This window comes from Dermacentor variabilis, chromosome 5, assembly GCF_050947875.1.
Source record: "Dermacentor variabilis isolate Ectoservices chromosome 5, ASM5094787v1, whole genome shotgun sequence".
NCBI classification, from domain to species: Eukaryota; Metazoa; Arthropoda; class Arachnida; order Ixodida; family Ixodidae; genus Dermacentor; species Dermacentor variabilis.
Window position 1 is genome coordinate 197760814 of NC_134572.1, and position 16049 is coordinate 197776862.

Sequence of the window (16049 nt, forward strand, 5' to 3'; positions counted from 1 at the left end):
ACAGAAGAGTCTCCCTACGAGGCTCTTCAATCGAGTCACCATATAGTTCCGTTGTATTAGCGCCACCCCTCGCAGGACGACGGGCCAGCGCGGCAGCAACAGAGCTCGTTGGTGTTGGCCTGTCCCGTAACATTTGGAGGTGTACTAGGCAAGGAAAAGACGATACTGTCCATATGGCGTGTACCAGATGAAAGAGTAAAATGAGTGGGGACTACTTTTCGATAATCAAACACACGTAGCTCCACTATTACTGCACCGTTTAGAAAAATTATCGTGGCTACCTGTTCATTGCCTTATTGTGTAGAACTGCAACACCGCAACTAAATTTCAACCTCGGTAGTTTAGGGGCCCTTTAAAGAAGACATTCACAGCTTTTTAGTGACTGTAGATTGTGTTAGCTTCCTACCCAACTTCTGAAATTTAAACACTTCACTTTGCAAGCCTTGTTGCTCACAGTACCTTTGAGGTGCTCTTAGACGCTCGTCAGCTTCAACTGCCGACACTTTCTGCCCTGCACTGTCCTCGTTGCCCTCCTTTTCTGGTCCATGCTAAAAGAGACATGCGCGATTGACTTGTGTAAGGATTGCGTGATCTTTACGCCCTTCGGAGCACACAAGGTGCACAAAGTGAATGTGTCTGGGTTGTGTCCCTTCGAAGTAGTGAATACTTAAAAAGTCATCCTTAGTAACGAAGGTGTCTCTTGTATACAGTATTGTTAACGTGGCAAACATCGGAAAACCAACCAAACCATTTTCAGATGTCTCTTACAACCAAGTGCATCTTGTAATGAGATTCTACTGTACTGAATATTTTTCAACTATGGATCATCTGCATGTACATATAGTCACAAAGACATGTTGTGTGGAATGGCGAATCGGGAAACAGTTCGTACTCTTACTTTTTGTCCCTAACATAAGCAGCTGATAACAATATGATAAAAAAGCAGGCAATGAGGCTAGAATGGAACATAATCCTTCAGCTCTAAACAGTTTTTTGGGCCCACATCATTCCCTCATATGAAACAACTTGATTGCAGTAATGGCTGCATGTGATCTGAGTTGATTGAAACAAACTATACGTAAGGTTGTCCTGTATGTAATTTTATCAGAGTGCTTTTTAGATGTCCTGCTGGTGATCCTGGCTGCGCGATGCTTCTCATGGTGTTTGGCACAATTCCTTTTTTCCACTCCACTTTTTTTTCAGATTTTCTCCCCTTTCCCTTCCCCCTTGTGTAAAATAGCACACTTGTAGTATCAAATCTGTTGAACTAACGTGTATCAAACCTGTTAACATGTGTGCTTCTCTGTGGTCTGTGTTGTATTTTTGCGCTGCACAATTCAATTCAAGATGAAAGATGGAACGTCCCTGCCTTTAGTTTAATTGTGTGTGTGCGTGTGTGTGTGTGTGTGTGTGTGTGTGTGTGTGTGTGTGTGTGTGTGTGTGTGTGTGTGTGTGTGTGTGTGTGTGTGTGTGTGTGTGTGTGTGTGTGTCTCTCTCATGTTTTGAAATATATGTACATTCAGGAGTGCCTGCATGCCCTTCTCTCCTGCTCCAGTGACGAAAAGGAGAGCCTGTTTATGTACCATAGTAAAAAATTCAAACGTTTTCGCTGTGCCCATTACATCCCTTATCATATGGATCTGTCACAATACAGAGTAGCAGTGGTCCATAATACTAGCCCATCCCAACATAATTATAAATTAACACATACCGACATGCTGCAAAACAGTTGTTGCAAACCGCTGGTGAAGGCAATTTCCGCAGCACTGCAGTGGTACAGCCGAGTTCCACCTGTATAGTGACAAAACCATATGCGTGTTAGCAACTCAGTAGTTGCTGATGGTTTCATAAGCTTTACACTACACAATAAAGTAATCTAGACAACTTTGTTGGAACAAATGCACATAATTAGGACACCACTTAAACACTAACACGATTAATTGCCCCAATCTCTCACTCACTAAGGGATAATACTACTGAAACATCGGTGGAGAGCTCAGATTAACACAGCCCATAAAGGACAATCGTTCTTTGAGGAAAACAGCTATAACAGCGCTTAGTTTTCTTGATCATTTTATGTGGTAGCTTTGATTTAAATGTCATGCAGTATTATAAAATACGAAGTGCCGCATTTCTAGCAGCAGAAGGCGTCGTCAGGCTCATGGTACAACAGATTTTTGCACTGTTTGTCAGTGAGCCGACACATACGAAGAAAACCGAATTCACACATACATATACAGTGTCAAGTGCACTTCTCCTTCTGAAAACGCACCCACCAGTTCCAATGTTGCTGAAAGGAAAGGTTATATAAAGTGCGAGACTGCATGGAACTGCCACTTATGACTGTAAATGTATGGTCTGCTGATTGCAGAGGTAGTCACATGCTATTTCTAGTCTCTTTTAGAAGCATTACTAAAGAATAAATTAAAATCTATTCATAAGTCACGAATTTCATGCATCCACAGTTTGGCTGAATAACCTTTGAGAAAAAGACATGTTTACCTGGAATAGCAACCTTTTTTCCTGCTGCAAAACTTTCCTTCGAATTAATGAAATAACTTTACAGCGTCATAATGCGTTTCTCGCAACTACTTGCCGGCAGTGGCGAGTTAGTGTTTATATCCGACTCATTGGGCGACAATACTGCCAAACACAAATGCTTCACGAACACGAGAACACGTCCCTCGCAGAGAATAGAAACCATATATGCCTCTGTGAGACATGATCGCACCCTTGTGGTCAAAATGTACATTAGAACGACATCACCATCTCATTAAAAAAAAAGCCTCCGTACAAGGCAGCCGCCAACTGCATGTGAAATTGCAACTGATGTCCACTTACTGGTGGCCTGTGTTTGAGTCACTTTTGGCAGTTGACTGGCTGCTGAGAAATGCACGTCCTGGGTTGTCCCTGCAAAACATACAGGGTTATGTCAAATGTTGAAAATATATATATGCCGGCATTTCATCAGTCGCAAAACAAACGAGTAAACTAATAAACAACTGTAATGTAAACAGAGTACACATCATAAGATAGGCTGTCAACTGTTAATGCATTACGCAAAAAACCTGATGCATAGGAAAGACTATATGTATACACACGAAACTGACACACAATTCGCTCTAAGTTTTTCCGTGCAGTATATTCAAATTATTATGTCTCGTGGTTAGAGCAAAATTAGTGTAAATTACGAACTAAATTATCTACCCTGGAAACTTTTCTTCAATATGCACCTGTGCGCGCTTCGAACGAGTAGTGTTGTAAAATTTACGTACATGGCATTTAACATAGTTGCTGAACACGGATTTCCTTTGCCTTGTGTCGTGTACAGTGAGCTACATATATCTGCCCCCCCCCCTTTTTTTGTACTAGCCATACTGCGTGCCACTGCACCTATACGCACGTCAATAAACCTCACGACACAGAAATAAAAAAAGCGCCAATCACCCATGCCTGCATGTTGTAGTGGGCCTAACCTAACCAAGCATGGGCTGTTGCTTTTTATAGTAAACACAGGCACCGTGCTCATTGCAAGTATGTATCATGTCGCTAAGCAAATATGCAATTTCATTGTACCACTATTTTTTTATCACATGGATATATCTGTTGAGAGGCAAGACAAAAAGCAGTCACTTCTCAGAACTAATCAGCTTTCTTAAAACACATTTTTAACTTTTCAATGACACTTGCTGCTATGTGTTTGTCTCCAGAGAGCATACTTGATTTGACTTTCCAATCAGAGACATTACATAAATATACCATGTTAAGATGACTGCCTGGAGCACGTGAGAATTTTCATCTTCGTGTAACACACTGTATCTTGATTTTGTTGACATTTGGTCAAATGGTACACCCAATATACCCACATACTAGTTTTCTTGTCCAAATAACATGCCAATGTATTTTGATTTTTTGGCATTGGCTCCTCTGCACTACGTGAAGTCGCGCTGCACTGGCTCTTTCACATCCTCGTGTCCCTGCAGCTGCCTTCTTGCGTTATATAAAGCGGGTGCCTGAAAAATATCGTATACAAAAGTCAACACAAGGGCATGGTGCAAAACAACATCAAGACAGTCAAGGCCATGGCAATAAAAAAGTCTTAGCTCTTAGTCTTCCTAGTGAAATGCATGCAAAACATCCAAATGACTGCAACAGTCAACTGCTAAACTAACTTCAATTTTTAGATTTAAGCAAAAAAACAAATAAACCACAGTTCATCCTTGTTTTTCATGAATGTTAGAATACTCCTGCTAATGAATAGAATATTGGTCATTTTCAGACGTCATACGTCTGTCATGAGTCTGGTGTATCGCAAACATCACTTGTGACATATCCTAAGCACGTGCCCAGTGTGCCCCCCCCCGCACCATCCCTGGTTGTGTCACTGCTGAAGCCATAATTTGAGGATTATAACTGCAAACATGATGCTCAGTAGGGATGAAAATATTGTCCTTCAGCTCAATGGATATATGGATGTGCCTATAAAAAAGGGCCACAAGGCTTGTTATGGCAAGCTTACCCACATTTCAATACTAACAAGTTCACTGCGGCCTGCATCTAAGCTTACTAAAAGGCATGAACTTATTTTCATGCATGAGGTGCGCAGTGGAGTTCATTTTTGACAGACCCGACTACTGCTGCAGTTTGAAATCTAGCATTTTAGATTCTTGTAGGCATGTAAAAGTTGCAGTTAAACCGCAGTTATTAGTTTATTACACCAACCTATTGTTCTGTGTACGACAGACTGGTAACACGGAATTAAAGCAACATTTTATTTTGATATTTTATTTCTCTACTAAAAATATTCAAGCGATAAACACATCTTGATCTGCCATGCTATAGCAAAATGCACACATTACGCTTGTAACCCCCAGAGGAAGGCTGATTTAGCTGTTCATATGACATAACTCTGACACGCCAACTCATATTAGCAAATGCACAGGCATGTCCAAAACAAGCGTATGCAAAGCGCCCCTGCAATTGTTTTTCCACACAGCAGCCGTTATATTCGATGCCGATGCGTAACTAGCTGCACGACAATTCACCGAGTTCGTAGACATAAGCATCCTTTCAGTTTCGCACCGTGCACGAAAACCGCAACAGGAGACAAAACCGGACCTATAATCACACCATTTCAACATGAGCAAAAACAGTTCAGTCTTAGGGATAAACACTGTGAGAGCGATTTAGTGCGCGACGGCGACGAGCGACAAAACGGGCCGTCGCTTGAACAGATGGCTCGGTTCTGGAAATCTAGAAATCGTCGCTCGTCGCCCAGAAGTGCTATGAGCGACTAGCCAATAGCGCGAAGCCGGAACTGGATGTACATACATCGCTCAAATACTACCGATTGTCGCGCGGAACGAGCAAATGATTCAATTTTTATACGTGCAAGGATAAGAACGTACTGCAAGACCTCCGGAAATATTTTATGCTACTTTTTATAGTAAAATACATCAACGTAAATTACTAAAGCACGCGTCACGCGTGACTGCAGCCCTCATGCCGGCAACACCGGGGAGGATGTCGCTCAAAATCGTCGCTCGCACGGAGTACGACTTGTAGGCGACGAGCGAACGCGACAGCCATCTCCGTCGCGTCGCTTGTAGCTGCCGCGCGCAAGATCGCTTATATGGCGTTTATACTTTTTTCAGCATAAAACATGGATTCCTCATGCGTTTCAAGTAAGTTCAAGATAACGCGCCCAACTGACCTCTTGCAGCATGCAGCTGAATGCCTGCGGCAAAGTTTCTAACTAGCACTGGTGCTGCACGTAACTTCAGTGGTCGCAGATTCCCCCTGCGCGAGACACCGTCAAGCGCGCGGTTTATTTATAAAAAAAAAGCATGCTGCCAGCAAAATGACGTTTTCTGCTATGTGATTCCTTAGTTCAACAGCGTTCCGTACACAGTAGACTGCCACACTGAATAAATTCAAACACACAAAACACACGCTAATCACGCTCCGCATAGGCTCGGAATCACGGGCTGGTGAACTAACCATTTTAAGCGTCCTCTCGCCTGGCGTCTTATTGAACATACCATAGTTCTGGCAGCGTTTGCGATCTTTAAAGCTCTTACGGACAACGGCAAAGTGATAAAATCACATGCAGTTATCGCGACGACTGGCTTTTTCGATTGACATCGAGAGACACAGCGCGTATGCCTAGTCCTTTGTCAATCGCGTCGGCTAAGCGCAGCGACGACTTCCTGGCGATAGCATGACATATACGGACAATGTGCACCTAAGTTAGAATTCACTTACCGTGGAGGATTTGCTGTTATATCCAAGGCATGACGAACGACAGTCGTGTTTTCGTGGCGACGCGAGATGGCTGACATACGATCTCCCTTCGCTGGCCTTTGCTGCTGAAATGCATTGGCTGCTGCTGTGCTGCTCGGCGGACGGTCACCTTTCTCCGGTGCTGTGTTGTTCCGCGATCTTGAGCGCGCGCGCGCGCGGTGGAGCAACTCCGAGTGAAAAAGTAGAGCGCTCGCTACGCGTTCCGTTGAACTGCGGCGGCCTGTTGTCTTAGAAGCAAAACGATGTGTTCTTTGCTCAGCGTGCATGAATGATACATTGCCATGTTCGGGGCCAGCCACCTACAGTTGAAGCAGAAGATTACTCTACGTTTTGTTTTCGATTGCCGCAAGAGTCTCTCTTTTCTAATGTCGCAAGAGTCTTTTCACTCTCTCTCTCTGAAGGGGAGAGTGAAAAGCACATTTCACTCTCTCCTTGGTGACAAAGTGAACAATGCATTTCACTCTCCTGGACATTTTGCGAGAGTAAAACGACGCTTTGAAGAGTGAACCGGCAGCTTCACCCCTGCGATACCCTTCCTAGTTTTTAGAGTGTAGAAAGAACTTTTGTACTTTATCAGGTGATTGCCGTACTGCAAAGTGAGGGAGAGCATTTACATTTGTTCATAGTAAAATATTTTGCGCGCACAATTGACAAGGACACAGTGAAGGGGGGACACACGAGCGCTTACTCACAACTATTTTATTTTCGGAAAGATATAGAACATATATACCCCAGCTATCAGCGCTGAGCATGTGCTGAGCATGGCAATAAAACAGAAACAGATTAAAAAACAGATTAGGAAGGTTCAACCAGTATTTAAAAAAGCGAATTCATTTTCAGTGATTACAACCGATGGTTGGCTTATGCATCTTTCAGCGCACATTTGTAATAAGCAATCAGCTTCCATCAATGTAGCATCTTTTAGTAGTTTTCAGTTGCGTTGATATCCTGCAACCACATGCTGCTATCATATTCAGCCGCAGCGTCTATCAGGCTGCCGTGAGGCCGGCACATCAGTGAGGTTAGCTTATTATGCAATCAATGCTTTGCAAACAGTCACTGCCAGTGATCAGCGTACTGTAGTATCTGTACTGCAAGCGCAGGTATTGGAAGCGCACATGTCATTGTTTCTACGTCAATTTCGGTAATCACGCCATGCCGTAATTTGTGCGCTCTCGATAGTGCGCTCTCGATAGTGCGCTGCGTAGCACCAGCCTACACGCCTTAGCATGCCTGATAATGTTATTCTGTACATTTTGTGTTGCTCAAAAATACAACGGCATGATTGCCTAGCACAGTGTGCAGCTTCGTATCCATAAGAACCTGGCAAAAACATCAACAGATGAGACAGCAATCACAGTAACAACTAGGGTGGTTGCTTCGGCTAGTTGATAATTGATGATAAAAGATGACGTACAGCCCTTATCTCAACAGATAGAAATCGTAATGTTCGTTTTTTTTTTCAAGGGACCATGTTCTTAGTACATTGACTTGCTGTTAGAACACCCCTTGTGACAGCCTTTCACTTTCTGTGCATGCTCCCTCTCGTATATATACACGCGATGTGGCAACGCAATAAAATATTGTTGGAAGTCAGCGCTGTGTATGTCATCTCTCGCCGTCCTTGTCCTTCGCGCTGTATGTCCTTTTTTATCACAGTAACAAGCCGCGCTAAACAAACGAGAAAGCAGTCCCAGAAAGGAAAGCCATCTAACACATTTCACTGACAATATTTTTTAGCTTTCAGGCACCTGCGTCCATATCTGCATATCTGATACAAAACTGAGAAAGTACGCATAGCACTTGCTCACCTAGAACAGCAGAAAAATATTAGATGCCTGCACCTGTCTCAACAACCATGCAAACATGACGCAGTAGCAGACCGCAGCAGAACCGGCGCGATTTCATCAGAGCTTCTCAATAGGCTGCTGCTAAAGGCATGCGCTGCTTCCCGTGAAAGATCAGTGGGGCTTTCCTTAGTAAGAAAAAGTTGGAATTTTAGCCCTCCGAAATTAGATACTAAAGAACTACTAGCCCTGTACAATTGTTAGGTCAGCTTTGTGGAGAGAAAAATAGAGAGAGAGAACTCTTTAATTAAAGGCAGACGTTTTAGCCGGCGTTTAGACATCGCTGACATGCTACTCAGCATGAGGAAGGGAACTGGGGAGAGAAATACAGAAGGAGAGAGGCGCAAAAAAAGGATAAATTTTAAAAAATGGGCACTGATTTTTCTGACTCATGTACAACAGCGTGCAATGTCAGAGTCTTTCAGCCTATGCACCGGCCTACAGCTTTGGGAAATGTGCTACAGAAGACACACTATTACGCAGGGTGCCAGACAATGCAACCCATTACGCAGTACAGAACATGCCATGAGCTCTCATTTTAACTATGATCCGCTCAGTCAAAACCAGCATGGGTTGGAACCCGAATCGCCCAGTCACACGTACAACTTCAATCAAAGCAAACAACCACGGCGTCCACGCCTTCAGCTGAGTCTGAGACTTGAAACGGTTAGCCTTGAACCTGCCACCATTGCAGCCACAATCAAGAATGCATTGGGATTAACCAGACATAATAAGACCGACTAGACTGCTTACTTTAACAAACCAGAAGTTTGTCACCACGGGACTAGTGGTGAAAAAGCAAGGTGCTCCTGTAAACAATCGGGGTTGCAAAAGCTAGGACTTGAAAGGCAGAAATTTATTTTCAAGTGATCTTGAGACAGCACATTGTGATGCAACTTTTATGTGAGAGCTTTGCTCATGGCTCGTTTTGCATAAACCATGTCTTTAGGGGCTTGCAAACATTCTTGTACGACCCTAGAGAGCGCAATATTCACAGTACAAAAGCTCAATTTACTAAGAATGCAAGAAATAATTACACTGCATCAAAAAGTCACCACTTCAAAATATTCAGCAAGTGCAGTGTGGCTCGAGTTTGAAGCAAGCCTCCTTGTAGAATATGAGAAGTCTGAGGTGGGGAGCGTGGGGTGCCACAAACCACAGGTACGTGCGCCAGTTCACGGCAGCAGTCAGCATTGGTAACGTGTAACGGGAAGGTTATGTATTCAACCGTTGACAAGTAACAAGAGCAGGTACAAAGGATTCTACGCATTTGAAGTAAGTGACAGCAGAGGACAAGCTTTATCGGATGTCAGCTGAAAAAGTGCCGTTAAACAGCCAAAAAATAATGCAGTGTGCCAGACAATGATCCCCTTTCAGCTGTGCTGCCATGGTGTGGCTTCCAACTACTGTACTGAGCTGACTGTTCCATGATTCAGCACTTTTTTACACCACGTTATCGGCACCTAAACTTTCTGTGATATATAAAGTAGACCAGCTTCCAGCCTGAAGTCAAACAGCACTTGGGACATACGTTGAACTCATCACACAAAAATGTTTATCGTTTTTCTTTGCTCGAAGAATTGAACTCGCTACTGTGACTATGGATTTGGCAGCTACCTAAAAATCAACAAATGTGATTGTTTTCATTTGAGTATTTTTAGCCCATGAAGTATGGTATCTAACACGTAATTGTGACCAATTAAAGCGAAGAATGTAGGCATGCAGATATCAGCGCGAGAATGGAACTCCGCAAGACTGCAAATAATACAGGTAACCACAGCCTTCTGCTGTTTTAGGGTGGCTCATTTAACGACTAAAAAATACCTGTCTAACATCTCATTATTCTCAACGATGTTTTTTAAGGCAGACTAATATATACAATCTGTATGGAGTATATCATGCATTGTTACTGAAGCCCCCGTTAATATTCACATCAGAGGAGGCTACTTTAGCTAAGTTGATTCAACTGAGGGTACCCCAGATGACCAAAAGATACAGTGCAAGTGATGTGATATTTATTATTATTGTGTTTTTACGTGCCAAAGCCACTTTCTGATTATGAGGCACGCCGTAGTGGAGGACTCCGGAAATTTCGACCACCTGAGGTTCTTTAACGTGCACCTAAATCTAAGTATTATTATTATTGTGTTTTTACGTGCCAAAGCCACTTTCTGATTATGAGGCACGCCGTAGTGGAGGACTCCGGAAATTTCGACCACCTGAGGTTCTTTAACGTGCACCTAAATCTAAGTACACGGGTGGTTTCGCATTTTGCCCCCATCGAAATGCGGCCACCGTGGCCAGGATTCGATCCCGCGACCTCGTGCTGAGCAGCCTAACACCATAGCCACTGAGCAACCACGGCGGGTAATCTCCTATTTAGAAATCTTGCAAATGGCACATACAGTAAAATGATTGCATATTACACAAAATATCCCACAACTCACAGTGCAGCAAGTGATGTACGCACCTAGTAAAACCATGCTGGTGAAGTGCATCGTCGTGCGGTTCAGCTTGTAGCAGTGCAGCCGGTTCCTACAGGATGTAGGCTTGCCTCCAGACACGGCAAAGCCTTCAGCAGTAAGAAAGGTTTAATTTACATCGATGTGAAGCTACAAACGCGTAATTTGGAGTGTCGAGTGGAATTGAAAAAATAGCCTCACACAACCAGATTTATCAGTCTGTCTGTAGAAATGTCTCGTAGATATATCTCAAGTAGTTACACGGCTGTATTGTAAAATTTAGGCGGGAATAAAATTGGCAGCAAACATCAGGCTACCAGGAAGATCATCATAAAAAAAACGGAAGACACTTTGTCGAGACTAAAGTGTGAAACGACGGAAGCCTGACACCATTGCGAATGACAATTTGTTGCGTAGGAAACACCACGGAGGCACACAACTCGTACACTGTTATGTGAATGTTTGTTTATTAAATGCCCGCAACGTCGTTTACGCCTATGTCTATCGTTTCGACGTCTTCTCAGTCCATCATTTGAAAGCTGTCATCTGGGAGGTTGTCGGCTTGCAACTCATGACCGGTGAACTCATTGTGCTTTAGTGGGTCCACATCCAGGATGGCTTCTTTGCAGCGCTGAACTGTTGCAGCGTCGTTTGTGGATCAGGAGGAGACACGTCTTCCATGGCATTGTCCGGGTGTAGTTGGTCATCCTCATCATCCCCTTCGATCGATTGACTTGTACTTGCTCGGCTTGCCGCGGCAAGATGGCGGTCACGGCGCTTCCGAGCTTCGTTTCCCTTGGTACCCGGAGTTGCAGCGAGTCGCTTAAAACGCATTGCCTCTCTTGCATTCGCCCATCGCGTCCCTGGACTCTGTGCTGTCAGACGCGCCTCGACGCCCTGATGCATGCGACCTATACGCTCAGCCTCTCTTGAGCGCCGCTTCCGTTCAGCGGCTGCCGCACCTCGCCTGTTGGGAGACACTGGTTTGGCCAGACGAGGCATCCCTTCGACACGATACCGCAAAGTAAACTGCCACCACCGCTGCCGCCACACCACACCCAAGCAGACGGTCGCCACGCGCGCCTCGCAACAGTGACGTCAGGCCACACAGTGCCCAATCGGGAGGCCACCTCAAGCGCCTGACGACAGTGACGTCACGGCACACCGTCGAACACACGGCCGCCACGCGTGCCGATGTGATGAGTCATCCCGTGCGGCGCCGAACCAGCCCGACACCCGCACTTGACGACAGTGACGTCACGCACGCGAGCCAATCAGGAGGTACACACCTGTGCCTAGCAACAGTGACGTTACGACACAGAGGAGACCAATCAGGAGGCCGGAAAGCTGTGACAGTTTCTGCTAACGGCAGATGACGTTGACAATGAGCCATTTAAGGTTTCCGCTCTAAAATTAAATATGTAGTAGGCCAAAAGGACAATGAATTATGAGGAAAGTTATTGAAAACATGAAAATCGTGTAGCGGCGCGACTATGGGCTCCAGGGCGAGTTAAGAAGATGGCTCACATGCATGAGGCGCGAGAAAAGAATACACTGGCACGGTCGACCTGATCGCTATGGGCCGCTTCAGAGATCCTGCGGCGCCATGGCTGAGCGGCCTAAATAAACCGTGGCTACGGCGGTTACCTATTTGCACCGCCTCCCACAAGTTTGTGCCAACGGAAGACCCAGCCCAGCCATGCCACTGACAGCACAGTGACTCTACGAAGGAGGGAGTGACGCGGCATCACGCCATCCGGCAGACGCCTCGCTGTTGCAGGGTGTCCGAGAATTCTGCATTAACATGCCTGGGCAGCTGCACAGCCACCTCCATATCAACAAGGTTCCAGGCTCAGGCTACGTTTCAGGTTCCTGCTGCCACCCGCCCTGACTTCTACGAGTACTTGCGGGCAGCCGTCCTTGCTCACTACGCCACCTCGACCGCTCAGCCACAACAGTTCTCGCCTTTTGAGTCGTAGAGTCATTCCGCGTCTTGTGGTCCCACATCGCCTGCTTCCGCCCGTGCCTATCGTCAGCACGCGTCTGCGCAAGCATCCAAGTTGTACTCGGTTCGTGAGCCTCTTCCCCAGTTCAAAGACAGCTGTATTACGACACTTTCCAAGGAATTCACTGAGCCAAACGGAAGCGCTTTTGGCTATTCTATGGCCCGCGACTATGCTTCCTTGGAAGTTTCGGCAAGCTATCCGTTTCGGAGGCACTTCACTCATCATCGATTTAAACGTTCTCCCACCGGCTCCACTTGGCGCAAATTTCACTATCGCAGGCAGGGCGACGCCACAAGCACAACCTCCGCAGTGCATTCAGCCACCGACCGCAATTCGAGATTTCATCGCAAGCAGCAGCACGCGGACCCTCCGATGTTCTGTACTCGCACCTTCCGCGGATGCATGGCCTACCGAAGTTTTGCAGTAGTAGTTCTGCCATCTGGGTTTCTTCAGCGCGAGATTCGCATCTGCGTCAACAACACGAGTGACCAACACGAGCTCTATGTTCACGCAACTCGCGAGCTGCCAGGCGGTCTTGTTTCAGGGCTCCGATTTCTATCAGGCCCAGGCATCCGCGAGACCCTCTGGCAGGTCGGGATGTCGAGCTGCGGCATCACTGTGGCTGCACCTCACTCACAATATACGCTGCCGGTGCTGCCTGGTAGTACATCTCTCTCGGATTGCGTGAACTCGACACTACCAAAGATGACAGCACCTGCTTTCCGTAGCCTCTCTGACGAAAGGCCTGACAAGTTGCGCAAGGAACGAGGAGCGGCCGGACTGATCCCGCCATCCCAAGACTGGCTGGTCGTCACAATACGCTGCCATGCTCAAACGTGCCCACACCTGAAATGGCGACGCAGCGTGAATCAACAAGGGACACAAGGCACAGCGACACACGCACTTCTCCACCAGTGCCGCCGTTGCACGCCTTTCGACGGCACCGTCAGGAGCGTTGTTCTCCTCAATGGCCTGAACTCGGCACGCGCCAAGAGCCGGCCAATGCGCCTCAACTTGCGGAGTTGCACCGCACTGGGCGAACAGATGTCGACAGCGCAACACGACGTCATCAACGCAAAAGGTAATCACCCAGAGCCCAGACTCTCTCAGCCACGACCACCAGAGCGCAATTTCTGCCCTTCGCCGCAACGCGGGCTTTAGCTGAAATTCATAACGAACACTACGAATTGCCACTCATGTATATCAGGCTTGCAGTTTCTCTTCTTTCTATAAGGGCGCCCTTTGCACATATTTCAATCGCGTTCGCACTAGGATGGGCGCCCTATAGCGGTGCGACTATCGCCTCCAGAGACGGGGAAGAAGAAGACGGCTGAGGTGCGCATAGAGCGAGAAAAGAACGCGCTGGCGCGCTCGACCTGAGTGGCTGCTGTATTGGCCGCTCCAAAGATCCAAAGAACCATGGCTGACCGGCCTAAATAAACCGTGCCTACGGGGGCTACTTTTTCGCGCTGCCTCCCAGAAGCGTTCTGAAACATAGGACGCTATTTTATAGCGACTCCATTTTCGATGCTATTGTTACATTGTGGCAATGGTTGACCAGAAGCCACGAAGGCAGAGAAAGCTCCTAAAGAAAACAGTTTATTAGGCTGACTCGCGCCCACTAGGAACTGTTATGATCGACCTGTCGGGTGTGAGAGACCTTCAGGCGTACACCCCACGACAAGGTGATTTGCCTCGTCCCAGAAAAGGTTGTTACGTTAAGCCCGGACCTCGACCTGTCAAGTGTGAGAAGCGTTCAGGCGGCAAATATGTCAACATAAGTGCCCTCTAATCCGAAACCGCGTCACCTTTTTATTCCCCGAGCTGACACAAAGGGATGGGGGAAAAGACGGCAAGCAGAAGGGCACGGTCGGAAGGAAAACCTGGTTCCACAGGCTTCGCACGAAGACGTCGACAACCAAAGGGGCACCAGGCGTTATTTAAGGCCGTCCCGGCACCAGTGTTAACCAGACCGCTCGAGACTTGGATGAGAGTCCCATCTATGTACCAATGAACTGAATACAAGCTTTTCTAGTTTTTTGTCGTCATCACTAAGCCCGCTTTGTCGCCGTTTCCTTATTCTTGCGGTGAAGACCCAGCTCACCCGGTCGAGATCGTATCATCTGGTTGGCAGCAATGGGATACTCCACCCTGCGAAATGCTACATTCCTTTGTACGCGGAGCGTTTGGCAGCGCTGTAATCACGGCGTGCAAGCGGACATGTCAAGTGGGAATTTTTTTGCATCTCACTGGCATCTGGAGTAAGCGAAAAAACGCTACTGCCTAATAGATATCAAGTTAGAAACTTTAATTGGGCATTTTGCTAAGCGCACTGCAACTTTCTAACTGGAATTTTTTGTCTTAGTTGCTTCCTAAGTTGGTTAGTTATTGTTGACTGATTATGTCATTAAGCACAATACAATAAATAGTGTGACCTAATCCATACAATTGTCAGCAACATGACGCATTTGGTCGAGTCGTCTCAGAGTGCATCGGCATATTTTTAAACTCTCTATAAAGTTAGCTGGGACACCCTGTTAATGAGACAACGTGAGTTTGTAACCCACTAGCGCCCAGTTGTTTGTCCTTCCACGTTAATTTTCATTTATTTATAGCTTCTAAAATTCAATTAACATAGACAAGTAATTCGCCCTGTGCTTTCTGTGTTTTTATTGTCCGTTACGTTTATGGGGTTCTGACTTACAAAAAAGGGCCCCTGTGTTACCCTTCTTCTCGTTCATATGCACTACTGCTGCGCAACAAAACGGTCGGAAAGGCGTCGTCTTTGCGCAGGTGTTTATGCAATGGGCGAAGCCGTGGGGACGTAAGGCTTCAGACTAGACACGTGGACCACATCAGTGAGCACAGGGGCAGAGGATTATTAGTCCAGCGGGGATACTTCGTAGTTCATATCGCCGAGCTAGCGCAGGATCTTGTAAGGCCCTGTGTAGAGCGGGACAAGAGCGGAGCCAAGGTGTACATAAAAGAACTAAAGACCCAGAGGAGCAATGAACGGTGGTGGCTGTCGTAGCTGGTCTTCTGTGCAACCTGTGTGGTAGCGAGCCGTGAGCGGCCAATTTGGCGAGCTTTGAGAGCCCGGGCGAAGACGTGCGGGCATACTTAGTAAAATTGTTCGTCGTGTGTGGTAGCGGATGCGTCGAATGGTAAAGTTGAGTGGCGGCCGAACAGCAGATAAAATGGAGAAAAGCAAGTGGTCTCATGACGGGACCAGTTATGTGCAAATGTTCTATACCGTAATGTGTCGTCCCAGTCGCTGTGGTCTGGAGAAACGTGCATGGATAGCATCCCTGTCAATGTTCGTTTGAGCCGCTCAGTTAGCTCCGTTGGTCCGCGGGTGATATGCGGCGGATAGTTTCTGTACGACAGAACAGGAACGAAGAAGGTCTTGGACAACGCGGAACAAGAAGGGG

The 16049-nt window shown here is 46.5% G+C and overlaps 1 protein-coding gene across 3 annotated transcripts in view; it reads right to left on the reverse strand.

The window, feature by feature from the left end:
* Positions 1 to 16049, reverse strand: part of LOC142583427 (uncharacterized) — a 115304-nt gene that overhangs the window by 2058 nt on the left and 97197 nt on the right. Inside the window, exons 1-3 of one of the 3 annotated variants that reach the window (XM_075693894.1) lie at positions 6265 to 6351; positions 2842 to 4013; positions 1712 to 1791 (exon numbers count right to left, since the gene is read on the reverse strand). The exons of the other annotated variants lie outside the window; for them this stretch is intronic. Of the exons in view, the coding sequence (XP_075550009.1) occupies positions 1712 to 1791; positions 2842 to 2921 (160 nt within the window). The 5' untranslated portion in view covers positions 2922 to 4013; positions 6265 to 6351. Of the gene's footprint in view, positions 1 to 1711; positions 1792 to 2841; positions 4014 to 6264; positions 6352 to 16049 lie in introns of those variants that run through there. 3 annotated transcript variants of the gene reach the window in all.